The sequence below is a fragment of the Pituophis catenifer genome, unplaced genomic scaffold (genome assembly GCF_029215685.1).
Source record: "Pituophis catenifer annectens isolate HBS135680 unplaced genomic scaffold, rPitCat1.0.hap2 SCAF_10, whole genome shotgun sequence".
Classification (NCBI taxonomy): domain Eukaryota; kingdom Metazoa; phylum Chordata; class Lepidosauria; order Squamata; family Colubridae; genus Pituophis; species Pituophis catenifer.
In genome coordinates, this window is record NW_027256890.1 from 20,082,971 (window position 1) to 20,109,939 (window position 26,969).

The 26,969-nt window shown below is 43.0% G+C and overlaps 2 protein-coding genes across 2 annotated transcripts; one reads left to right on the forward strand and one right to left on the reverse strand.

Annotated features, from left to right (window-relative positions):
- Positions 1-1,455: 1,455 nt before the first annotated feature.
- Positions 1,456-8,965, forward strand: MTX1 (metaxin 1). The gene is made up of 8 exons (XM_070950569.1): positions 1,456-1,557; positions 2,861-2,930; positions 3,242-3,318; positions 4,986-5,078; positions 6,085-6,267; positions 6,434-6,510; positions 7,315-7,469; positions 8,574-8,965. The coding sequence occupies exons 1-8, from the start codon at positions 1,477-1,479 to the stop codon at positions 8,801-8,803; spliced, it is 966 nt and encodes a 321-aa protein (XP_070806670.1). The 5' UTR covers positions 1,456-1,476; the 3' UTR covers positions 8,804-8,965.
- Positions 8,966-10,576: 1,611 nt separating this feature from the next.
- On the reverse strand, positions 10,577-26,093 carry LOC139321720 (lysosomal acid glucosylceramidase-like). The gene is made up of 10 exons (XM_070950553.1): positions 26,024-26,093; positions 24,631-24,822; positions 21,618-21,767; positions 17,154-17,287; positions 15,733-15,905; positions 14,195-14,432; positions 12,992-13,216; positions 12,742-12,905; positions 11,477-11,593; positions 10,577-10,691 (listed from the first exon to the last, which is right to left on the reverse strand). Exons 1-10 carry the CDS (start codon positions 26,091-26,093, stop codon positions 10,577-10,579), a joined length of 1,578 nt encoding a protein of 525 aa, XP_070806654.1.
- Positions 26,094-26,969: the final 876 nt, after the last annotated feature.

Sequence of the window (26,969 nt, forward strand, 5' to 3'; positions counted from 1 at the left end):
TCGAGGTCTCCTAGTCCAAGCAGAATAACGGAATAATAACAGAGATGGAAGGTTTTACTAGGAATCTGGCTGGGGGATTCTGGGAGTTGGAGTCCACCCATCTTAAATCATGCTGGCTGGGGGATTCTGGGAGTGGAAGCCCACCCCTCTTAAAGCATGCTGGCTGGGGGATTCTGGGAGTGGAAGCCCACCCCTCTTAAAGCATGCTGGCTGGGGGATTCTGGGAGTGGAAGCCCACCCCTCTTAAAGCATGCTGGCTGGGGGATTCTGGGAGTGGAAGCCCACCCCTCTTAAATCATGCCAGCTGGGGGATTCTGGGAGTGGAAGCCCACCCCTCTTAAATCATGCTGGCTGGGGGATTCTGGGAGTGGAAGCCCACCCCTCTTAAAGCATGGCTGGCTGGGGGATTCTGGGAGTGGAAGCCCACCCCTCTTAAATCATGCCAGCTGGGGGATTCTGGGAGTTGGAGCCCACCCCTCTTAAAGCATGCTGGCTGGGGGATTCTGGCAGTCGAAGCCCACCCCTCTTAAAGCATGCTGGCTGGGGGATTCTGGGAATTGAAGTCCCCCCCCTCTTAAATCATGCTGGCTGGGGAATTCTGGGAGTGGAAGCCCACCCCTCTTAAACCATGCTGGCTGGGGGATTCTGGGTGTTGAAGTCCACCCCTCTTAAAGCATGCTGGCTGGGGGATTCTGGCAGTCGAAGCCCACCCCTCTTAAAGCATGCTGGCTGGGGGATTCTGGGAATTGAAGTCCCCCCCCTCTTAAATCATGCTGGCTGGGGAATTCTGGGAGTGGAAGTCCATCCGTCTTAAAGCATGCAAACTGGGGAATTCTGGGAGTGGAAGCCCACCCCTCTTAAATCATGCCAGCTGGGGAATTCTGGGACATGAAAATAAATCCCCCTTCAAAGCATGCTGGCTGGGAATTGAAGCCCACCCCTCTTAAAAGTTGAACATTGCTCTAGTCTAGAACTTTTAAATAGCAACAGATTGGGTACCAGAAGGCAGCCCAGGATTCTGGTCTTTGCAGCCCAGCATTCTGGGCTTTGCAATCCACCCACCCTTCTACTTTTAACCTCCAAGGCAGCCTCTCCCTTTCACAAGGCGTTTGCAAGGGTTCTCACGACCCCTCCCTCAAAAAAAAAAAACCCCAAATCCATCCCCTTTAGCACGCAACTGGCTTCCTAAGACCCCTGGCTAACGTCGCTTTAGACCCAGGGGGCTAAACCCATCGCCGCCCGCTTTTTGCAACCCAACACGTGTCTATTAGGAACGTGGGAAGGGCACCAAAGCAAAGAAGTGGGGGAAAGGGGAAGGAAGCACCGGGATTGCATTTTGCAAGCCGGGACAGAGGAGGGCGGAAGAGCCCCAAAAGTCTGGAGTTGCATGAATCGGAGTCACTCCTCTTTTGCTGTCTTTCTCACTCTCTCTCTCTCTGGTGCAATGCTGTTCCGGGTTAGGCAAGGCGTGGAAAGATGGCGGCGCCCATGGAGTTGTATTGCTGGGCCGGCGGGTGGGGGTTGCCCACCGTGGACCCCGATTGCTTGGCCGTTTTGGTGAGGGGAGGGTGGGGGTGGGTGGGGGGCGGCTTTTGCAAACCTCTCCAAGGCGGGCTTTTTTATTTTTTATTTTGCAAACCGAATTTTTTACTTTGCAAAGCGCCTCTCTCTCTCTCTCTCTCTCTCTCTCTCTCTCTCTATATATATATATATATATATATATTGAATAGCGTTTATGTTTGCAAAGCGCATTTTTCTTTGCAAAGCGCTTATATTTTTTTTGCAAAGCTCTTATATATATATATTTTGCAAAGCGCTTATATTTTTTTTGCAAAGTTCTTATATATATATTTTTGCAAAGCTCATATATATATATATTTTGCAAAACGCTTATATATATATATTGCGAAGCTCTTATATATATTTTTTTGCAAAGCTCATATATATATTTTGCAAGGCTCTTATATATATATATATATATATTGCAAAACGCTTTATATATATATATTTTGCAAAGTGCTTACATATATATATATTGCAAAGCTCTTATATATATATTTTTGCAAAGCTCATATATATATATATATATTGCAAAGCTTATATATATATATTTTTTGCAAAACACTTATATATATATATATATTTGCAAAGCTCATATATATATATTTTTGCAAAGCTCATATATATATATATATATATTGCAAAGCTTATATATATATATTTTTTGCAAAACATATATATATATATATTTGCAAAGCTCATATATATATATATATATATATATATATATATATTGCAAAGCGCTTTTATATATGTATTGCAAAGCATTTATTTTGCAAAACACACACACACACACACACACACACACACACACACACACATATATATATATATATATATATATATATATATATATATATATATAAATGTATCTATCTATATCTATCTAGCTATCTATCTATATAAATGTATATATATATATATCAAAATGCTTTTTTTTTTTTTTTGCAAAGCACAGGGTGCCGGCTTCTTCCCTAACCGGGTGCCCGGGTGGGGGGCATTGCAGCTGCAAGGGGTTCCAGGCAGGGCATGGGCCTGTTGGGGTGGGGGGGCTCAGGAAATTTGGGGAGAGGGTCCTGGGAGCCCAAACCCCTTCCTTCCTTCCTTCCTCCCCGGCCGAAAGAAAAGAGACCAGATTGCAGATTCTTGCAAAGCAGAATTTTAAAGAAGAAATTAAGAATAAATTGGATTATTAAAATTATTATGACGATCGGGTCTGTTTTTTTTGCAACGAATGGCCAAAGGCATTCGTTCATTTTCCTCTCTTTTTTTTTTCCTTCCTCTTTTTATCGCCTTGCAGACTTATGCGCGATTCACAGGGGCGCCCCTCAAAGTTCACAAAATCTCCAATCCCTGGAGAAGCCCCTCTGGTAAGTTATATTTTTTTTGGGGGGGGGGTGGTTAGGGGAAAAAAAAAAAACCCCTGTGAATTGCTTGGAAAGTTTTGATTTTAGTGGCTGGGGAAGTTTTGGTTTTTGTTGCATGGGAAAGTTTTGATTTTTTTTTTCACGGCTTGGGAAGCGGCGCAGGTTTCTAGTCCTCAAGAGGGATGGGGAAATGGGTGGGGAGGGAAAGAGTTGAGGCTGGGGCAGAGGGGTGGGTGGGTGGGCTTAAATGGGGCTTCACACACACACACACACACACACCCCTCTCACCCAACCTGCTGTTTTCTCCATCTCAGGATCGCTCCCGGCGCTCAAGACAGCCGACGGGGTTATTTCCGATACGCAAGAAATCATCACCCATTTTAGGAAACAGGTATGAACGGAGGGATGGAGGGTCCTGTTTGAATAGAATGGAGCGGGAAGGGACCTTGGAGGCCTTCTAGTCCAACCCTGGACAGTCACTTGTCTGAGGTGGTATAGGTTCCCTTGCTTGAGTAGGGGGCTGGACTAGGAGACCTCCAAGGTCCCCTCCAACTCCTATTCCATTCCATTCCATTCCATTCCATTCCGCTCTAATTCTATTCATTTCCTATTTCCTATATTCTATTCCTATTCTCTACTCCTACTCTACTCTACTCTACTCTACTCTACTCCACTCCACTCCACTCCACTCTACTCTACTCTACTCTACTCTACTCTACTCTACTCTACTCTACTCTACTCTACTCTACTCTACTCTACTCCACTCCACTCCACTCCACTCCACTCCACTCCACTCCACTCCACTCCACTCCACTATTCTACTCTACTCCACTCCACTCCACTATTCTAGTCTAGTCTAGTCTAGTCTACTCTACTCCACTCCACTCCACTCCACTCCACTCCACTCCACTCCACTCCACTATTCTACTCTACTCTACTCTACTCTACTCTACTCTACTCTACTCTACTCTACTCTACTCTACTCTACTCTACTCTACTCTACTCTACTCTACTCTACTCTACTCTACTCTACTCTACTCTACTCTACTCCACTCCACTCCACTCCACTATTCTACTCTACTCCACTCCACTCCACTATTCTAGTCTAGTCTAGTCTAGTCTACTCTACTCCACTCCACTCCACTCCACTCCACTCCACTCCACTCCACTCCACTATTCTACTCTACTCTACTCTACTCTACTCTACTCTACTCTACTCTACTCTACTCTACTCTACTCTACTCTACTCCACTCCACTCCACTCCACTCCACTCCACTCCACTCCACTCCACTCCACTCCACTCCACTATTCTAGTCTACTCTACTCTACTCTACGCATTCTCTATTTCCTGTTATTTCCTATATTCTATTCCTATTTTTTTTCTCTATTCTATTGTATTCTACTCTACTCTACTCTACTCTACTCTACTCTACTCTACTCTACTCTACTCTACTCTACTCTACTCTATTCTACTCTACTCTACCCTACCCTACCCTACCCTACCCTACCCTACCCTACCCTACCCTATGCATTCTCTATTTCCTGTTATTTCCTATATTCTATTCCTATTTTCTTTTCTATTCTATTCTATTCTATTCTATTCTATTCTACTCTACTCTACTCTACTCTACTCTACTCTACTCTACTCTACTCTACTCTACGCATTTCCTATTTCCTGTTATTTCCTATATTCTATTCTATTCTATTCGAATGGAATGGAATGGAATGGAATGGAATGGAATGGAATGGAATGGAATGGAATGGAATGGAATGGAATAGAAGAATAGAATAGAATAGAATAGAATAGAATAGAATAGAATAGAATAGAATAGAATAGAATAGAATAGAATAGAATAGAATAGAATTTTTTATTGGCCAAGTGTGATTGGACACAGAAGGAATTTGTCTTTGGTGCATACGCTCTCCGTATACATAAAAGAAAAGATACGTTCATCAAGAATCATAAGGTACAACACTTAATGATAATCATAGGGTACTAAATAAGCAATCAGGCTATTCTATTCCTTTCTTATTTTTATTTTCTTTGTCTTACTTAGCAATTTAATGCAGATTACGACCTCTCGGCGTTGCAAGGAGCGGACACTCTAGCTTTCCTCTCTCTGGTCCATAGGAAGCTCCTGCCCGTGCTGGTAAATTTGGGGAGGGGGGGGGAGAGAAGAAATTTGGGGAGACGGGGTGGTGGTGTCACAGTCTTGAGTTCAAGAGCTGGAGGGATCATGGGCCGGATCTGGGTTGACCTGCATTGCAGGTAATCCTCGACTTACAAGATTTGTTTAGGGAGCGTGGGAAGTTACAACAGCATTGGGGGAAAAAAGTCGCTTGCAACCAGTCCTTGCATTTACGACCGTCGTAGCATTCCTCGTGATCAAAATTCAAAGGCTCGGCCACTGGCTTGTATTTACGATGGCTGCAGCCTCCTGGAGTCACGTGATCTCCATTCGCGGCTTCCCACAAGCCAAGTTCAACGCGGGAAGCCGGATTCGCTTAGCGACTACCTGATTCGCTCAACCACGGCAGTGATTCGTTTAACGACGGTGGCATAAAGGCCTGTAAAGGCCACACACTTTTAACAACTGCCCCAACAACGGCAGTGATTCGCTTAACAACGGTGGCAAAAAAAAGGCCGTAAAATTACACTTTTTAACAACTGCCTTGCTCAGCAACTTAAAAGTTGTGGCCGTAAATCTAAGGACTATATTATTATTATTATTATTATTATTATTATTATTATTATTATTATTATTATTATTATTATTATTATTATTATTATTATTATTTGCTTCAAGTGTCCAACTAGCTGCCTTTGGTTTTGAGCGAAGCAACCATTCGTGGTCTGTTTTGCCCATAAGCCGAGATTGCAAGCTTTGTGGACCGATGGCGGTTAGTTTGATAAATTTTGTCTGTTTTAACCTCCTCGGTCCTTTTTTTTCGATCCGTTGTTTTTTTGTGTGTGTTGGGACAGGAAGTGGTATAAAATCATTTTACGCCATCTAGCCTCACCGATTTGGGGAAAAAAACCTTTCCCTCATGAGGACTAGAAACATTGCTCCTTGGGTTTTTTTTTAAAAAAAAATTTTTTTTCCCACTGTGCCGGTTGAGGGAAGTCACCGTTGGGATTCTCCTCCCTTCCGACAGATCCATACTTTCTGGGTGGACGCGAAGAATTACGTCGAGCACACGCGGAAGTGGTACGCGGAAGCCATTCCGTTCCCGCTCAATTTCTTCCTGCCGAGCCGAATGCAGAAACGGCAGCTGGAGCGTTTGCAGACGGTCTGCGGGGAAAACTGGCAGGATGACGAAGAGCAACTGGAAAAACAGGTAAAGGAAGGAACGCCCGGGGGAAAGGATGTCCCAGAACGGGTGGTTAAAAATGGCGTAAAATAAAGAAGCAGATAGACTTCTCTTAGCCAGGGAAGCTCTGTGCAAGTATCGGGCACGGCTTTGAGCCAACGATGTATTTTTTTTTTTTTTTTGATACCCGCAGCTTTATCGAGACGGCTGCGAGTGTCTCACCTTGCTGTCTCAACGCCTCGGCAGGAAGAAATTCTTTTTCGGCGACTCGTAAGTAACTCGGGAGTCGAGCATTCCAAATAAAACAGAGGAGTCTTAAATTCCCTGTTCCGGGTAGTCCTCGACATACGATGGAAATTGGGATTGAGATTTAGCGGACGTTCAGCGAACACTAAAACACGGACGTTCCTCGTCTTAACAACCTTTCGTTTGGCGACCGTTCGAAGTTACGTCGCCGAAAAAAAAAAAAGCGACGGGCCCGTTTTTCGCACTCACGGCTGTTGCCGCATCTGAGTGGTGCGGTGGCCTAGAGGTGGAGCTCTGGCCTCACAATCGGGAGACTGTGAGTTCGATCCTCGGTAGAGGCTGATCGTTCTCTCTCTGGGCACGATGAGAATATTATCTGCTGAACAAAACCCCGCCCTGGTGACAGGAAAGGCATCCGGCCATTAAAAACACTTTGCTAGCTCCATTCGAGATTCCACCCCCCAAAGGAATATGAGGTTGTTAAATGATGATGCTGATGATGGTGACGGACACTGTAGCATCTCCACGGTCCCATGATCAAAAAAACTGACTCGTATTTATGACAGTCGCAGAGTCCCGGGGTCGGACAAGCAAAGTTACGGGGGGGGGAATTTACTTAACAACCGTGTGACTCAGCTAAGAACTGCAGTGATTGCCTTAACAACTCTGGCAAGGAAGATGGTTCAATGGGACAAAAAATTCACTTTAAAAAAAAAAGTCTCGCTTAGCGACATAAATTGCGGGCTCAATTTTGGTTGCAAGTCGAGGACTGTCGCATGCTGGGGCCGAATCTCTTGATCGTGTCTTGTTATGCCTTCTCCTTTTCAGACCTGCCTCACTGGACGCCTCTGTCTTCAGTCTTCTAGCCGGCCTCTTCAACGCCAAACTTCCCAGCGGGAAGCTCCAGCAGCATTTGAAATCGCTTCCAAACCTCTGCAACTTTTGCACGTCTATTTTGAGCCTTTATTTCCCGTGGGACGGAGGTGAGTTTGCTCCCGCTTGGAGGAAGATCCTCCGGGACGGTTCTCGGTTACGGGTGTGTAGTTGTAACAGAATAACAGAGTGGGACGGGACTTCGGACGTCTTCGAGCCAATCGTTGCTCAAGGATATCCCCCATTTCAGACAAGTTGTCTAATCCCCTCTTGAAAACTGGAAGGAGGGAAGGGAAGGGAAGGGAAGGGAAGGAGGAAGGAAAGAAGGAAGGAAGGAAGGAAGGATAGCAGAATAACAGAATTGGAAGAGAGGGACAGAAGGAAGGAAAGGAAGGAAGGAGACAGACAAGAGGAAGGAAGGAAGGAAACAGACAAGGGAGGAAGGAAGGAAGGAAGGAAGGAAGAAGACAGGAAGGAGGAAGGGAGGAAAGAAGACAGACAAGGGAGGAGGGAGGGAAGGAAGGAAAGAAAGAAGGAGACAGACAAGGGAGGAGGGAGGGAGGAAGGAAAGAAGAAGACAAGGGAGGAAGGGGAAGGAAACACAAGGGAGGGAGGAAGGAGGGAGGGAAGGAAAGAAGGAGACAGACAAGGGAGGAAGGAGGGAGGGAGGGAAGGAAGGAAACAGACGAGGAAGGGAGGGAGGAGGGAGAGAGGAAGGAAAGAAGAAGACAGACGGGAGGAAGGAAGGGAAGAAGGGAGGGAAGGAAGGAAACAGACAAGGGAGGAAGGAGGGAGGGAAGGAAAGAAGGAGACAGACAAGGGAGGAAGGAAGGAAGGAAAAAAACAGACAAGGGAGGAAGGAGGGAGGGAGAGAAGGAAGGAAGGAAACAGACAAGCGAGGAAGGGAGGAGGGAGAGAGGAAGGAAAGAAGAAGACAGATAAGGGAGGAAGGAAGGAGAGGAGGGAGAAAGGAAGGAAGTCAGACAAGGAAGGAAGGAAAGGAAGGATAACAGAATAACAGAGTTGGAAGGGAACTTGGAGGTCTTCTAGTCCAGCCCCCAAGGAAGGAAGGAACTTCAAATGGGTCCTACATCCTAGCCCCAGGTCGTACCATCCGTCGTACCTTCAAACGACGGCCGCTAAGCGCCAAACCTTTGGCATGGCTTCTCCCCGGATTGAAGCCGTTCCTTGAACCGGTTTTGCCTCTTCTGCAGGGGATCCCCCACCCAACCTCCACAAAGCGGCCTCCGGCGACGTCGGCGACACCGAAGGGGAGACTCACAAGCGACGCAACCAGTTCCTGTCCGTCCTGGTTGCGCTGGTGGCCATGGTGGGCTACGCCTTCCTGTCCGGGATCGTGTCCATCCAGAAAGACACCCCACACCATGCTGGCCCGCACGCCATCACTCTGGACGAGGCGGAAGAAGAAGAGGAAGAGGAGTGAGGAAAACCGGCACCGTTTTCCTGTACCGGCTTCCAACAGACTTAAAAAAAAAAAATTTTTTTGTATGGCCAAGCTGACTCCGGTACCGCTGTCTCAAAAACTTTTTTTTAATCCATTCCGGGGTAATCAAGCTCAATAAATCGAAGGGAAGTGCTGGTTTAACCGCTGGTCTGTTCTTCGTTCCTTATTTAGACAGGTAGTCCTTGACTTACAACCCCCAAACGTCCATTGCTAAGCGAGACGGTTGTCCTGTGAGTTTTGCCCAACTTTGCCCAACCACGGTTAGTCGCACCTTTATTAAGTAAATCTGGCTTCCTCGTGGACTCAGCTTGTCCGAAGAATGCAAAAGGGAATCGCGTGACTACCGGGAGTCTGCCACCGTCATAAAGTCGGTTGCCAAGAGACTGAAATTTTGATCATGTGATGCTGCAGTGGTCATAAGAGTCAAAAACGGTCCCAAGTCCGTTTTTCAGGGCCGTTGTAACTTTTAACAATCACTGAGCCATAAGTTAAAGACTATAATTGGTTGTAATAGGAGTCTTGATATTATATATATATATATATATATATATATATATATATATATATATAGAGAGAGAGAGAGAGAGAGAGAGAGAGAGAGAGAGAGAGAGAGAGAGGGGAACGGCCAAAATGGAACAGACGGATTATTACTCTTTTAAGAGTTCAAAATAAAGAAGAGAATAAAGAGAAAGATTCCCAAAAAATAATGAAAGGATTACGGATGGGTGCTCTAGAGATCCATGAAATAACTCAAGATTAAATAAACGTGATGTAAGGAATTATAGGGACGCGGTGGCTCAGTGGCTAAGACCCTGAGCTTGTCGATCGAAAGGGTCGGCAGTTCAGAGGTTCGAATCCCTCGTGCCGCGTAACGGGGTGAGCTCCCGTGACTTGTCCCAGCTTCTGCCAACCTCGCAGTTCTACTCGCACGTAAAAAAATGCGAGTAGAAAAAACAGGGACCACCTTTGGTGGGAAGGGAACAGCGTTCCGTGCGCCTTTGGCGTTGAGTCATGCCGGCCACATGACCACGGAGACGTCTTCGGACAGTGCTGGCTCTTCGGCTTTGAAATGGAGATGAGCATCACCCAGGCAGGGGTGAAATCCAGCAGGTTCTGACAGGTTCTGACGAACCGGTAGCGGAAATTTTGAGCAGTTTGGAGCACCGGCAAATACCATCTCTGGCTGGCCCCAGAGTGGGGTGGGAATGGAGATTTTGCAATACCCTTCCCCCAGGAGTGGGGAGGGAATGTGGATTTTGCAGTATCCTTCCTCTGCCACGCCCACCAAGCCACGCCACGCCCACCAAGCCACGCCCACAGAACCGGTAGTAAAAAAAATTTGGATTTCGCCACTGGCACCTCCCCACTAGAGTCGGGAACGACTAACACGTGCGAGGGGAACCTTTACCTTTAAGGAATTATTAGAGCTCAGGGGGAAAAAAACTCAACCAGGTGTGTTTCTAGAAAAAAAAAACAAGATTTATTCCGAAAAAAACGAAGAGATGTGGGAAGGTAACGAAGGAGAAGCAGGTTGAATCTTAATTCAGCAGATCATAAGACTACGTCAGACTACACGGCAATCTCCGGTTAATGCAGGGTTTAGTCAAACAGACCCTTCCCCAGGATTCTGTCGCTCCCACTCCCCTTATTTTTTTTTTCCTCCTGCAAAGAAAGGGTTTGATTCCAATGGCTTCTGGCTGGGGGGGGGCGGGGGGTTTCGTTGAGCCCCCACTCCCCAAACTCTTAGGCTCCTCATTCTTCTGTAGGACGTTGCCAGAGGTACGTCTGGATGGAGTCAGCCGTAGCGATGGTCTCGATGTAGCCCACCCCGGGATCTGAGATCCCGAAAGGGATATCCTTGGGGGATCTGAAAAGGAAGGGGCAAGATCACCGTGAGAAAGAACAGAAGTCTCTATAAACCCGTCGTGCCGGCTGGCGTAAATCTCTTCTAATTGTTCTAAATCTTTAGGCTGAAGATTCTTAACCGATGAACCAAATTGGCGTAATCATCTTATATTCACATTTTACATGTATATTATTTTAACTGTTCACCGCCCTGAGTCCTTCGGGTGAACTAACTGTCGGTCAGGTTTCGATGCTATCTCAAAATAAATGAATTTCCACACTGCCGATCTTGGAGGAAATTTTCTCTTTATTGAGCATAGCGATCTGATCCTGGCTCTTTCGCGGTCAGTACTGACCTTTACCCCCCCCCCCCCAATCCTTCCCTTTCCGATCCCCAATTCTCTGCTTCTCATTGGCTATCTTCCAAGCCACTTTCCTCATCCCTTCTCCGTCAGATCACAGGAATGTCTCCCCCCTCCTCCCATCTACGAGGAGACAGAATCTTCAAAGGAATTAAGTAAGCGAAAGTTCAAGCTTCTCCTCTCTTTATATATGTCAGTGCTGGGACGCTGACATCCGGTATAAAAATTAAATAAATAAATAAAATAAATAAACATGTGTTGGAGATCTTCCAGTCAAACTCTCTGCTCAAGCAGAATAACAGAATAATAACAGAATGACGAGGAAGGTTTTGGAGGACCTAATCAGGAATTTAAAGGCAAAACGACAAGGAGCCTCCAGTTTTGAGGGTACAGTTTCCACCACGAGCGTCCGTTTGCAGTGATGGCACCGTTACCTGCCGCTCACCTGTTCAAGACCACGACAGCTGCCGAGCCGTCTGGACGGAGGAAAGCAGAGAATTCCAAACTACAGGAGCTGCTTTTCTGGATTTCGATCCGTTGAGTCCCCTCCGGGAGGAATTTGCTACGTGGAGAAAAGAGGCACAAGAAGTGGGCATTGCCCCCCAAAATCATATAGAAATATAGAAGCATACAAATATAGACAAACAGAAATACAGAAATAGAGAAGTAAAGAAATCGAGAGTATATGGAGAGTATATAGAAGTATAGAAATATACAATTGGAAGTATAGAAATATAGAGAAATGGAAATACAGAAATAGAGAAGAAAAGGAGAAATAGAAGCATCTAGACGTATGGAAATATACCAATAGAAGTATAGAAATGTAAAAGAAATAGAAATAGAGAAGTAAAGAAATAGAGAAATAGAGGGCATATAGAGAGTATATATAGAAATATACAAATGTACAGAAATAGAAATTTAATAAAATAAATAAATAAATATAGAAATTTAATAATAAAATAAATAAATAGAGAGAAATAGAAATACAGAAATAGAGAAGAAATAGAGAAATAGAAGCATATAGAAGTATAGAAATGTAAAAAAAATAGAAGTAGAGAAATACAGGGTATATGGAGAGTATATAGAAGTAGAGAAATATACCAATAGAAGTATAGAAATGTAAAAGAAATAGAAATAGAGAAGTAGAGAAATAGAGGGCATATAGAGAGTATATATAGAAATATACAAATGACGTACAGAAATAGAGAGAAATAGAAATAGAGAAATAGAGAAGAAATAGAGAAATAGAAGCATATAGAAGTATAGAAATGTAAAAAAAATAGAAGTAGAGGGTATATAGAGAGTATATAGAAGTATAGAAATATACAAATGGAAGAATAGAAAAATAGAAATACAGAAATAAGAGAAGAAATAGAGGAATAGAAGTATAGAAATATACCAATAGAAGTATAGAATTAGAAATGTAAAAAAAAAATAGAAGTAAAGAAATAGAGGGCATATAGAGAGCATCTAGAAGTATAGAAATAGAGAGAAATAGAAATACAGAAATAGAGAATTAAATATAGAAATATAGAATGTATAGAAATATACCAATAGAAGTACAGTATAGAAATGTAAAAAACAAAAAATAGAAATAGAGAAATAGAGAAGGATAGAAATAGAGAGAATATAGAGAGAGTATAGAGAAGAACATAAATACACAAATAGAAATATAGAAATAGAAAATATAGCGGTGGAATCTGAGCTCACCTGAAATGAGCCATATGGTAGAACATGGGCTGTTTGTAAAAGACGTCCTTTTCCTTATCTACAATCACCGGACTGTCCACGTAATTCTTGCTCCAGTTGGGTCCCCCTTCCATGTCCAAAACCAGATTCCAGTCCGTCCACCCGGTGACGTAATTGTTGAGATTCTGCGGAGGAATGTCGAAACGGCATCGTCTCTTTGCCCTCCTCTTATCCCAGCCAACCCACACTCCGACGATGGTCCCCGCCGTACCGTCAGGATGCTGTGGCTGTACTTGCTGCCGCGATCCCAGCCGCCCAACACCACCCGGGGCTCCCAAAAATAGGAGCCCGTCGAGGCCTCGGTGGAGATGAGATAATAGTTGGGGAAGAGGTGATGGGTGATGGACAACGTCATGTCGATGGGGGCCAAGAAGTCCAGGTACCAGTGGATTCCGATCCCGTTGATGTATTGGGTAGCCTTGGGGTCTTTGAGAACCTGGAGAAATAACCAAAACGCCAGGGTTATTTTTTTCTGGCGTCGTGCGGGATAGGTAGACGGTTGGCAGCTCCTTAGGTTGACTAGCAAGGAATTCCAGAATTTCTGAGAATGATTATGGGAAAGGAAGTTAGGAAGCTACGGTTGGAAGATTTTTCTGTGAGTGCTCTCTAGCAGACGTTTTGTGACCCAACTAGGTAACATTATCAGGGCTAAAATGGAGGAGGAGGAGGAGGAGGAGGAGGAGGAGGAGGAGGAGGAGGAGGAGGAGGAGGACGACGGTGGGGTCCTCAGTGCTCTCTGGGCTGGGTGGTTTCCTTGCAGACATTTAATGACCATACTATGTAACATTATCATTGCTAGAATGGAAGAGGAGGAGGGGAGGAGGAGGAGGACGATGATGACGACAACAAACGCAACAAGAACAACAGTGGGGAACTTGGTGCTCTCCGAGCTTGGTGGCTTTCTCGCAGACGTTTCATGACCCAATTAGGTAACCTCATCAGTGCTGGAAGGGAGAAGGGTTTGCGGAGAGGAGGAGGAGGAGGAGAAGGAGAAAGAAGAAAGAAGGAAGAAAGAAAGAAGAAGAAGACAATGACTGTGGAGTCCCTGATACTCTCTGAAGTTGGTGGCTTTCTTGCAAACGTTTCAGGACCCAACTAGGTAACTTCATCAGTGCTGGAAGGGAGAAGAGTTTGCAAGGAGGAAGAGGAGGAGGAGGAGGAGGAGGAGGAGGAGGAGGAGGAGGAGGAGGAGGACGACTGTGGGTCCTTGGTATAACATCAGGCATATTGCTAACCTACGTAATGAGCACCCCAACTTACGATCGCAAATCCGTGCTCCCTTAACATTCGTAACCCAAGGACTGTTTATATATGAAACGTTCGGGTTGCCGAAAACTACAAATGCAATTTTTTTTCCCCCCTTTTAGAAAAGGCTCATCTTAAATTCAGCCCGTGGTGGCGGCGGCCAACTTACCACTTCGGCCCAGTAAGGCAGCATCACTCTCTGGTCGTCCAAAATGATCAGCTCGATGCCTTTGTAGCTGCTGTTGGCTAAAGCTGGCCCCAGATCTTCAGCGATGAAATCTCGCTGGTGTTCGGGTGAAAATCCAAGACATTGGAAAGGGTAGAAAATAATGTCTCCGGCTGTCGGCTCGTTGCCAGCCGTTATTGCCCAGAAAGTCAGATTATACTTGGCGTATTCGTCCAGGAATCTGTATTTGAGGAAGAGAAAAGGGGGTTGAAATGATTTAAGTTACCCTTAAGGGGGCAGCCCCAAAGAAGAGGGGGGTCAAATTATTCTCCAAAGCCGCTGAAGGCAGGAGAAGAAGCAACGGATGGAAACCAATCAAGGAGAGAAGCAGCCTGGAATTAAGGAGAAACTTCCTGACAGTGAGGAGAATTAATCAGTGGAACTACTTGCCACCAGAAGTTCTGGGTGCTCCATCCCTGGAGGTTTTTAAGAAGAGACTGGAGAGCCATTTTGTCTGGAATGGGATACAGTCTCCTGCTCCTTCCATCCATCCCTTCTCCCTTCCTTCCTTCTTGTTACCAGACCTTGAATTTGAAATATTTCCCTTCCCTTCTTTTCCTCTTCTTTCCTTCCTCTGCTTGTCTCCCATCTCTCCCTCCCTCCTCTATTTTCCTTCCTTATTTCTTCCCTCCCTCTTTTCCTCCCTTCCTTCCTTCCTCCCTCCCCCTCCCTCCCTCTTTCTCCTCCCTCTCTTCCTCCTCCCTCCCTCCCTTTCTTCCTTCTTTCCTCTCTTCCTCCCTCTTTCTCCTCCCTCCCTCCCTCTCTTCCATCTTCCTTCCTTCCTCCTCCCTCTCTTCTTTCCTTCCTTCCTTCCTTCCTCCCTCTTTCTCCTCCCTCCCTCCCTCTCTTCCATCTTCCTTCCTTCCTTCTCTCTCTCCCTCCCTCCCACTTCTATTTTCCTTCCTTCCTCCTCTTTTCCTTCCTCCCTCTTTTCCTTCCTTCCTTCCTTCCTTCTCTCCCTCCCTCTTTCTCCTCCCTCTCTTTCTCCCTCCCTCCCTCCCTTCCTCTCTTCCTCCCTCTTTCTCCTCCCTCCCTCTCTTCCATCTTCCTTCCTCCTCCCTCCCTTCTTTCCTTCCTCCCTCCCTTCCTCCCTCTTTCTCCTCCCTCCCTCCCTCTCTTCCATCTTCCTTCCTTCCTTCTCTCCCTCTCTCCCTCTTCTATTTTCCTTCCTCCCTCCCTCTTTTCCTTCCTCCCTCTTTTCCTTCCTTCCTTCCTTCTCTCCCTCCCTCTTTCTCCTCCCTCTCTTTCTCCCCCTCCCTCCTTTTCTTCCATCTCCCTTCCTTCCTCTCTCCCTCCCTCTTTCTCCTCCCTCCCTCCCTCCTTTTCTTCCATCTTCCTTCCTTCCTCCTCCCTCCCTTCTTTCCTTCCTTCCTGACCAAGGGGGTTAGACTAGAAGACCTCCAAGGTCCCTTCCAGCTCTATTCTGATCAATATTCCTCCAAGGTGTCGTGTTTCAGCCCTCAAACTCACACATGCCTTACCTGATAAAATAGTTTGCCCAGGTCTTGTGATATCTGTCGCCCGGTTGGCCCTTGAGAGTCCCCCGGCCAGTCATGGCACCGTTCGTTTTCATCCATACGGGCGATGTCCAGGGACTGGCGTAGAGCAACAAGGGTCTGGAAGCGACTGCTTGGGCTTGTTGTAAGATTGGGATCTAATGTGCGGGAAGATATTGTGATTTAAGATCTAATGTGCGGCAAGACCGCCTACAGTCTGACCTAAGCGTAGTACACAAAATTGTCTGCTACGACGTCCTACCTGTCAACGACTTCTTCAGCTTCAATAATTTGGCATCGTGTATTATCGAGGCAATTGTTTGCCTCGATAATACACGGGCAAACAATCGGTACAAACTCAAGGTAAACCGCTCCAAACTCGATTGCAGAAAATATGACTTCGGCAACAGAGGTGGTTACAAATTAGGCACATACTACCATATGTGGTGGATGTGCCCCAAGATTAAAAAATGTTGGCGTAAAATTAAAAATTGGCTGGAGGAAATTACCAAATTAAAAATGGAATCTAAACCAGAACTCTACTTATTAGGACCTCACCCCATTCCTAAGAGGGGCGTGTATAAAGGGGGCACCTAAGAGGGGTGTGCCTTCCATCCCTGTCCTACTCTCCCCATTTATTTGTACTCGTTTCCTTCGTTCGTGTCCACGATCATATTCATACCTGCTATCTTGTACATATTTGACAAACAAATAAACAGAAATAAATAAATAGATAAGACAGCATTGTTTTACCTGTGCATTAAACTGAAAGTAACACTTAACACAACACAGCACTTAAGCAAAATGGTTCGGTTGAGATCCGCCTACGTGGGACTGGTTGGGGTAGATTGTAGCGGCGATAGCGAAATGTAATTTTAAATCAAGCCATTTTATTGAGTGGTGCGGTGGCCTAGAGGGTGGAGCCTTCGCCTCACAATCAGGAGGCTGTGAGTTTGATCCTAGGTAGAGGCAGATATTTCTCTCTGTCTGGGCACAATGAGAATATTATCTGCTGAACAAAACTCTAATATTGAGACTTAGGGGCTCAATATTCTTAAAATTCTGCTGATCGGATTTTACTTTGTCCCTGTTCACCGCCCTGAGTCCTTTGGGAGTAGGGCGGTATATAAATCTAATAAAACAAAACAAACAAACAAACTATGTTACAGAGCCCCTGATTACGTCCTCGAACATGTGAACAAGCTAACTTCACTACTAACGTGGGCAGCCTCCTGCCTACACCCTCTTATCTTTCTTGGTGACCTCGATCTACCTCTTATTAATTGGACCCTAAAATGAACGTACAACTGAACCCATGCGTGCAACCCTGTACAGTGCTGTTACTAATCTGGGACTGGATCAACTAGTAACTAGTAACAACTAACAACTAGTAACTAACAGCCCACCTTCATTTTGGTATCTTCGTCCGTCAGGCTGAAGTTCTTCAGGTCGAAATCGTTTTCCACGTCGGCGTAAGTGTACAGCCTCACGGAGAAGTCGCAGCTCGCCATGGGCACACGGATCAAGGTATACTCGATGCCTGCGTTCAAAAACACAACAGATTTGCAGATGGGGTTTGTTAGCTCCCCCGAACGGCTGAATTTCCCCCTCTTCAGCCAAGCTAGACCCCAGCGGGGAGGATGGGATCTGCAGTCTATGCAGCAGATGAGGGAATACGAGGGAAGGATTCATTCATTAACGTGGACAAAAGTTTTATACCTAGGCAAGAAAATACCAAAGGTACAAGAACAGACTACATGGAGGAAAACAAGGAGTGGGGGACCACAAGTTTCCATCTTAGCGCCCCCCTACTCTTCAATAAGGGAGGTGGTGACTCAATGGCTAAGATGCTAAGCTTGTCGATCGAAAGGTCGGCAGTTCAGTGGTTCGAATCCCAAATGCTGCGTAATGGAGTGAGTTCCCGTGACTTGTCCCAGCTTCTGCCAACCTCGCAGTTCGAAAGTACGTAAAAAAATGCGAGTAGAAAAAATAGGGACCCGCTTTGATGGGAAGGGAACAGCGTTCCGTGTGCCTTTGGCATTGAGTCATGCCGGCCACATGACCACGGAGACGTCTTCGGACAGCGCTGGCTCTTCGGCTTTGAAACGGAGATGAGCACCGCCCCCTAGAGTCGGGAACGACTAGCACGTATGTGCAAAGGGAAACTTTCCCTTTACCTTACTCTTGAATATCTCCATAAATGACTTAGAGGAGGGAATCGAAGGGGAACTCATCAGATTTGCAGATGAAACTAAGCTGGCAGGAATAGCCAACACCCCAGATGACAAGCTCAAGATCCAAAAAGATCTTGACAGACTCAAACAATGGGCCCTACTCAACAAAATGAAATTTAAGGTGGAGAAAAGCAAGGGTTTTACACTTGGGCAGGAAAAGCCAAAGGTGCCAGAACAGATTAGGTGAAAACTGGCTCAAAAATAGTCACTATGAGAGGGAACTTGGGGTCCTAGTGGACAATCCCTTAAACACGAGCCAGATGTGTGCAGCAGCAGCCAAAAAAAAAAGCTAATACAACTCTCGGTTTTATAAACAGAGGCACAGAATCAAAAGCACGTGAAGTATTAGTACCGCTTTATAAATCCTGTAGTAAGGCCACCCCTGGAATAATTGCATCCAGTTTTGGTCACCCCGTTACAGAAAAGATGGTTGAGACTTTGGGAAAAAGTGCAGAGAAGAGCAACTAAGAGGATTAAAGGCCTGGAGAGTAAAACATACGAAGAACGGTTGCAGGATTTGGGTTTGGCTACTCTAGAGAAAAGAAGGACTAGTGGGGGATGTGATATCAATATTCCAGTATTTGAGGGGCTGCCCCAAAGAAGCGGGGGGGATGTCAACCTATTCTCCAAAGCATCTGAAGACAAGAAACTTAATGGATGGAAACTAAAACAAGGAGAGAAGCAAGTTGGAATGAAAGAGAAACTTCCTAACAGTGAGGAAAATGAATCATTGGCACAGCTGGCCACCAGAAGTTGTGGGTGCTTCATCACCGGGAGTTTTTAAGAAGAGACTGGACAGTCATTTGTCTGAAATGGTATAGGATCTCCTGCTTCAGCGGGTGTGTGATTGTGGACTAGAAGACCTCCAAGGTCCCTTCCTGCTCTATTCTTGATTGATTGATTTCAGCACCGTGGACAATCCCTCTACAGGGTCTTGGCTTGAGTTCAGCACCATGGCCAGCAACTTCCTACAGGTAGCCCTGCCATCACTCTGCTAAACAAATAATTCCCTCAACACTGTCAAACTATTTACTAAGTCGGCACTGCTATTAATCTCCTCATCGTTCCCACCACCCATCTCCTTCCGCTTATGATTGTATGACTGTAATTTTGTTCCTTGTATCCTTACGAGTTACATTGATATTGTTTCCTGATTGCTTATTTGCACCCTACGACTATCATTAAGTGTTGAACCTTATGATTCTTGACGAATGTATCTTTTCTTTTATGTGCACCGAGAGCGTATGCACCAAAGACAAATTCCTTGTCTGACCCATCACACTTGGTCAATAAAGAATTGAATTGAATTGAATTGAATTGAATTCTATTCTATTCTATTCTATTCTATTCTATTCTATTCTATTCATTCTTCATTCTATTCTATTCATTCTTCATTCTTTATTCTATTCTATAGTATTCTATTCATTCTCTATTCTATTCTATTCTATTCTATTCTATTCTATTCTATTCATTCTCTATTCTATTCTATTCTATTCTATTCTATTCTATTCTATTCATTCTTAATTCTATTCTATTTATTCTTAATTTTCTCTTCTATTCTTAATTCTCTCTTCTATTCATTCTTAATTCTATTCTATTCATTCTTAATTCTATTCTATTCTATACTATTCTTTTCATTCTTAATTCTATTCTATTCATTCTTCATTCTATTCTATTCTATTCTATTCATTCTTCATTCTTCATTCTATTCTATTCTATTCTATACTATTCTATTCATTCTTCATTCTATTCTATTCATTCTTCATTCTATTCTATTCTATTCTATTCTATTCTATTCTATTCTATTCTATTCTATTCTATTCATTCTTCATTCTATTCTATTCTATTCTATTCTATTCTATTCTATTCTATTCTATTCATTCTTCATTCTTTATTCTATAGTATTCAATTCATTATTCTATTCTATTCTATTCATTCTTCATTCTATTCTATTCATTCTTCATTCTTTATTCTATTCTATAGTATTCTATTCATTCTCTATTCTATTCTATTCTATTCATTCTTAATTCTATTCTATTTATTCTTAATTCTCTTCTCTTCTATTCTTAATTCTCTCTTCTATTCATTCTTCATTCTATTCTATTCTATACTATTCTTTTCATTCTTAATTCTATTCATTCTTCATTCTATTCTATTCTATTCTATTCTATTCATTCTTCATTCTTCATTCTATTCTATTCTATACTATTCTATTCATTCTTCATTCTATTCTATTCATTCTTCATTCTATTCTATTCTATTCTATTCTATTCTATTCTATTCTATTCTATTCTATTCTATTCATTCTTCATTCTATTCTATTCTATTCATTCTTCATTCTTTATTCTATAGTATTCAATTCATTATTCTATTCTATTCTATTCATTCTTCATTCTATTCTATTCATTCTTCATTCTTTATTCTATTCTATAGTATTCTATTCATTCTCTATTCTATTCTATTCTATTCTATTCTATTCTATTCTATTCTATTCATTCTTAATTCTATTCTATTTATTCTTAATTCTCTTCTCTTCTATTCTTAATTCTCTCTTCTATTCATTCTTAATTCTATTCTATTCATTCTTAATTCTATTCTATTCTATACTATTCTATTCATTCTTAATTCTATTCTATTCTATTCTATTCTATTCTATTCTATTCTATTCTATTCTATTCTATTCTATTCTATTCTAAAAAGCCCTACTAAGTAGGTATATACAAAAGTATGAAGGCTATTGCTTAATGCATTGTAAGCTGCCCTGAGTCTCCGGAGAAGGGCGGCATATAAATTGAACGAATAAATAAATGAATGAATGAATGAATGAATAGATTAACACTAGCAATTAAAGAGAAAGAACAAACGGATTGTTATATGATATGGGAAGCATTTTACCAATGGTCAGCGAATAAAAAAGGAAATTGGAAATAAAGGAAGCAGACAAGAAGAAGACTAGAAAATACATTAAGACAGAGATAAGACTAAAATGGCAATTGATAACGTGAGTATGATGAGAATAACCAGGTGTAATGTTATTATGAGAAGATACGTTATGAAGGAAATGAAGAGTTACACAAGGTATAATCAATCGTTCAATGTATATAATTTGCGGAAGGACCGTTGCACAGAAATATTTGTACCCAGATGACACACTGCTTAAGGAGAGACGAAATGTTTATATTTTTTTAAAAGTGGAAAATTAAAAAATAAAAATAAAAAAAAACCACATTACCACAGCACTGAAAAAAGCATGTTAGATATAAGTCCCAACATAAAACGTTATAAATTCACCTAATATGCTTGGCAAGAGATACCAATTGCAGTCATAAGTTGAGGACTTAGCTGTAGACTTTGTGTCTCGACGCTGTCTGGATGAATAGGGACGACCTCCTGGGAATTGTCAGCCACACCAAGAAACTCCCTTTGGGCGCTTCCCTGCCCACACGAAATGCTTAAATAACATTATTTAAACTGGGATTATGCAAGGAACTGCTGAATCCAAGGTGTGAATGCATAACTAAATTTTTTTTTAAAAAAAATCCCCAGCTATTCTGTTTGATGTTTTCCCTACGGTAAGTCAGGCGGCCCACATATTTAATTAATAAATATATAAGTAAGCGAGTGAATAAAACTGACCTTCGCTGGAGAAATAAGATTTGAGCAGGTTTCTCTGACTCTTGGGAGACAAATTCAGGATATTAATAGCAGCCGAATCGGTGAGGGCTCCCCCAAAACCCTTGATCTTTTGATACTTCTGGGATGTCTTCAGCTTCAAAACCAGATTATCTAGTCAAAGAAAGGAAAGAGAGGGAGGAATTTTTTTTAAAAAACACCCAGTTTTATAGAGGACATATACACACATTACACATTCTCTTGTAGGCCCAACTTGTTAAATTGTTCTTCCGTTGTTGTTTTTTTTTAAATGACATTGGCAGCTCTCTCTCTTTTTTCCCCCCATTAAATAAATGTTTTTATTAAACAGTTTCTCTGTTTGTTTTTCTTCGTTTTACAGTGCAGTTTTCACTTTGCAAACATCTGCATACCGGCTTGTGTCCACAGTTTTTTTTGTGTGTGTGTTTTTTTTACATTTATAAATACAATTGTATTTACATTATATATTTATCATTCTAAATATTTTTTAGATTTTACATTTTTTTGGTAACATCTTACCCACTCAATTCAAATCTTTATTGTCAGTGCACAATATATGCACAATGACATTGGCTGAGCTACTGTGATCTAATATTATATAACATATATTATATATAATACTTATTATACATAATAAGTATTCATTTTTTTTTAATTTGATTTATATGCCACCCTTCTCCGGAGACTCAGGGCGGCTTACAATGCGTTAAGCAATAGCCTCCATACTTTTGTATATTTTTATACAAAGTCAGCTTATTGCCCCCACAAACTGGGTCCTCAATTTACCCACCTTAGAAAGGATGGAAGGCTGAGTCAACCTTGAGCCTGGTGAGATTCGAACTAGCAGTAATTGCAGGCAGCTGGATGTTAAATGCTGCCTTAGGAGGCATTAGCCTCCTACACCACTCAGGCTCCTCTTTCTTTCTTGATACTTATACTTCGTTCTGATTTCTATTTCATTCATCGTCTTTCATTGTTAATTTTCTTCCCTTGGCATCTACTCTCAAGCTAGTTATACCATATACCCCAAGTTAAATAATATTCTGTTTCTTCTTTGTCTTTGATTTCCATTGTCAACCTATCCATCTCAGCGCATTCTAATATTTATTACCATTTTCTCAGAGGGTATATTTCCATTTTTTCCAATTTTGAGCATATAAATCTCTCTCGGCATCTACTTCTGTCCTACTATCGCAGCACCATTGGGAGTGTCCCGATATACGGCATTCTTGCATGGTATGGGAGCAGCTCTGCAGCGGACAGAAAAAACTCTACGGAGAATCATTAAAACTGCCCAGAATATCATCGGGCTCCAGTTACCAGCCCTGGACGACATCTTCGAATCCTCGCTGTTTGAGGAAGTTGCATAACATTGTCAGAGACTCTTCCCATCCTGCGTACAATCTTTTTTGGACTGTTGCCTTCCGGCAGAAGAGACAGAACAATGAAAACTCGGACCGCACGTTTTCTGAATCGTTTTTTATCCCAGAGCTATAATTGCACTCAACCATGAACTAAAGGGCCGCCATCAATGAGCTGTTGGGACAGGATTACTTGGTCTGTTGTGTGGATGTTTGGGGGGGGTTTAGGGGTGGGGAATTTGTGGTGGGTGGGGTTGTGTTTGGGGATTGTTATATGTGTTGTGTATTCTTTGGGTGTTAAGTGAATTTCGTTGTATGGGTATACTGTGTATACACGTACAATGACAATAAACTTATTATTATTATACAATTCTAGCCGCCGTTATTACATGTAGCATTAAATGTTGGTTTGTTTGTGGGGTTTTTTTTTGCTATATTTCTCTGTTAAAGGAAGAAAAGAGAGGGAGGAATTAAAAAAAGAAAACACCCAGTTTTATACAGGGCGGTGCTTATATATTCCCTTGCACGCCCATCTGGTTGTTAAATTGTTCTTCTGGGTTTTTGTTTTTGTTTTTTTAAAATGACATTTGCATAACAGGCTTGACGTGTTTAGCGAATTGATTGTGGCTTCTGGGTTGGCACCAACGCGCCCGTCCTCCACTCCAGATTCAAACCAGATTAAAAAGGCTAAACAGGTCTAGCATTTTGTGGAGGTGGTTAAGAACCGATTTGAATAGCGAGATGGATAGCATTTAAGTTCAATATTAATAAATTATAATATTATTTATTTATTTATTTAATTTCTATACCGCCCTTCTCCAACAGGACTCAGGGCGGTGAACAGCCACAGTAAAAACACAACATATAAACATATAAAATATATATATTTATAAATATAAATCATTAAACATTAATCAATGAATAAACATTAATCAATGAATAAACATTAATAGATTAATAAACATTAATAAATTAATAAACTGATGGCTGGGATTCTCTATATAAGGAAATACGTATGAAATTTCTTTGGTATGAAAAGTTTTCCAAACTTCCTCAAAATTGGCCCAAAGTCATCCAGCTGGATTTCCTGCCTAAGGCAGAACTAGAACTCCCTGTCTCCTGGTGATTGGCCCAAAGTTACCCAACTCATGACTAAAGTGGGACTAGAACTCACCGTCTCCTGGTGATTGGCCCAAAGTTACCCAACTGGCTTTCATGCCTAAGGCAGGACTAGAACTCACCGTCTCCTGGTGATTGGCCCAAAGTCACCCAGTCGACTTTCATGCCTAAGGCAGGACTAGAACTCACCGTCTCCTGGTGATTGGCCCAAAGTCACCCAGCCGGCTTTCATGGCTTAAGTGGGACTAGAACTCACCATCTCCTGGTGATTGGCTTAAAATTACCCAGCTGGCTTTCATATCTAAGGTGGGACTAGAACTCACCGTCTCCTGGTTTCAAGCCTGATGCCTTAACCACTAGACCAAATTGGCTCTCAGTCGAGAACTGGGCCTTGTGTCATCCAGGCCAACCTCGCAGGGTTCTTATGAGGATAGAAGGAAGGGAAGGCCTACTACATTTCACATTGTCCAGGATTCCTTGGGGTAAAAAGCATATTTGTGGGTCTAATCTGGACTCACCGTTCTCCGAAGGTTTATCCAATAGGAGACCCTCACTGCGCTCCACGCGACGTCCGGCTTTATTGCTTTCGTACTTCACAAAAGACCCCAAATCTGGGAGAGTGACCGGCTCCAAAGTGTCACAATAATCAGCCCCGCATTCACAGACCAAGGAACCGTGCCCAAAATTTCTGGGAGAGCATGGCCGCCCACCTGGGAAAAAAGAAAGGAAGGAAGGAAGGAAGGAAGGAAGGAAGGAAGGAAGGAAGGAAGGAAGGAAGGAGAAAGGAGAAAGGAGAAAGAAAATAAGGAAGGAAGGAAAGAGAGAAGGAAAAAGGAAGGAGAAAGGAAGGAGAAAGGAAGGAAGAGAAGGAAGGAAGGAAAGAGGAAGAAAAGAAGGAAGAAAAGATAGAAGAAAGAAGGAAAAAAGAAGGGAAAGAAGGAAGGAAGGAAAGAGAAAGGAGAAAGAAAATGAGGAAGGAAGGAAAGAGAGAAGGAAAAAGGAAGGAAAAAGGAAGGAAGAGAAGGAAGGAAGGAGAAAGGAAGGAAGAGAAGGAAGGAAGGAAGAAAGGAGAAAGGAAGGAAGAAAGAAGGAAAATGGAAGGAAGGGGAAGAAGGAAGGAAGGAAATAGAAAGGAGAAAGAAAATAGAAAGGAGAAAGAAAATAAGGAAGGAAGGAAAGAAAGAAGGAAAAAGGAAGGAAAAAGGAAGGAAGAGAAGGAAGGAAGGAAGGAAAGAGAAAGAAAATAAGGAAAGAAAGAAAGAAGAAAGAAGGAAAAAGGAAGGAAGGAAAGGGAAGGAAGGAAGGAAGAAGACAAAGAAAGAAAGAAAGAAAGAAAATTGGCTTGAAAAATGTGAAGGAAACCAATCTTTAATAGTTTCTTAGACGTTTTCTTAGGCTTCCGTTTTTCTGCTTCATTCTCAAGATGTCAAGCAGAACTCGAACTCACCGTCTCCTGGTGATTGGGCCAAAGTCACCCAGCTGGCTTTCATGCCTAAATCAGGACCATCTCCTGATCATCGGCTCAAAGTTGCCCAGCCAATTTTCTCCTCCCTAAGTCAGGATTAGAACTCAGAGCCTCCTAGTCATTGGCCCCCAAATCACCCAACCGGCTTCCATGCCTAGGGCAGGACTTGAACTCGCCACCACCTGGCTCCGAAACCTTCCCCACAGTTTTCCCTGCAGGAACGTTAGCCAGGAACGTTCTCTAGATCGAAGACAGCTAGACTGCCTCTAAACATGGAGGCTCTCTTTCCGGATTACTTAAAATCTCAGTCATTCGGGGAAACGAGAGTTTTCACAACCCTTTTCGAGTTTTAATCCCGGCTTTAGGGCACATTTTGCAAGGGAATGGATTGTGCAAAAAGCAAGGGAACACCTGAGACTTGCCGACACTTGATTTTACACACTTACCCGTCGGGGAACAACTCAGCTGGAGAAGCCACAAAGAGACAAAAAAGATCCGAAGGACCCCACGAGTCATGGCTGATGCGGATCTCAGGGCTTCTCGGCGCGAATAAAAGCCGGATCTTTAAAAGCAAAACAAAACAGAAAGATGACACGTAAATTAGGCCTATTATTTCATAATTTTAATTATTTTTAAATACTGTCTGTCTTTGTGTTTTTAATTAGGCTGTACACCACCCTGAGTCCTTCGGGAGAAGGGCGGTATAGAAATAAAATAAAATAAATAAATAAATAATTTATATTTCATTTGATTAACGGGGATTTGCACGGCCTCCTCTCTTAAACACCCGCCCCGCAGGACATTCTCGGGGCACGGAGAACCCCCCCCCCCCCAAAACTGACTCCCCAAAATTCCCAAAAATGTAAAAATAAAATTTAATGGTCACATGGAAAGGAAAATATTATCTGCGGAACAAAACTCCGCTCTGGCAACAGGAAAGGCATCCGGCCAGTAAAAGCTCTGCTAGCTCCATTCGGTTGCTCAGACTCTACCCGGCAAGGGATTAGGGAGTCGTTAAAAGAGGATGATGATGATTGAAAGGAATAAAATTAAAACCCTATGGCCTCTTTGCATGGGACAGTGGTTTTATTTTATTTTTTTATTTTATTTTATTTTGAATTTGTATACCGCCCTTCTCCCTGAGGACTCAGGGCGGTGAACAGCCAAGTAAAAACATCAAATACAAATATTAAAATACAGTTAAAATATACATATATAAATTTGGCCCTGTTAATTAAAAACAATAAACAAAACACTTAAAAACACTTAAAAAATTAGGCCACCGGGATGGTCCATTTTAGGACCAAGCCAGACCTCCCCGCCCCGTCCCCCCAAAAAACAGGCAGATTTTGGGGTTCTTCTGAACTCTTCAGCAGGCAAAAAAAGCAGGAA

What these genes read in the sequence shown, in the direction of transcription:
- MTX1 (XM_070950569.1), top strand. Translation starts at nt 1,477, where the DNA reads ATGGCGGCGCCCATGGAGTTGTATTGCTGGGCCGGCGGGTGGGGGTTG. An exon ending in TCACCCATTTTAGGAAACAG is followed by an intron (nt 3,319 to 4,985) that starts GTATGAACGGAG and finishes TGTCTTACTTAG; the next exon opens with CAATTTAATGCAGATTACGA. An exon ending in AAATTCTTTTTCGGCGACTC is followed by an intron (nt 6,511 to 7,314) that starts GTAAGTAACTCG and finishes TCTCCTTTTCAG; the next exon opens with ACCTGCCTCACTGGACGCCT.
- LOC139321720 (XM_070950553.1), bottom strand. Translation starts at nt 26,093, where the DNA reads ATGACTCGTGGGGTCCTTCGGATCTTTTTTGTCTCTTTGTGGCTTCTC. An exon ending in TGCCTTACTGGGCCGAAGTG is followed by an intron (nt 13,217 to 14,194) that starts GTAAGTTGGCCG and finishes TTATTTCTCCAG; the next exon opens with GTTCTCAAAGACCCCAAGGC. An exon ending in ACAGCCACAGCATCCTGACG is followed by an intron (nt 12,906 to 12,991) that starts GTACGGCGGGGA and finishes ATTCCTCCGCAG; the next exon opens with AATCTCAACAATTACGTCAC.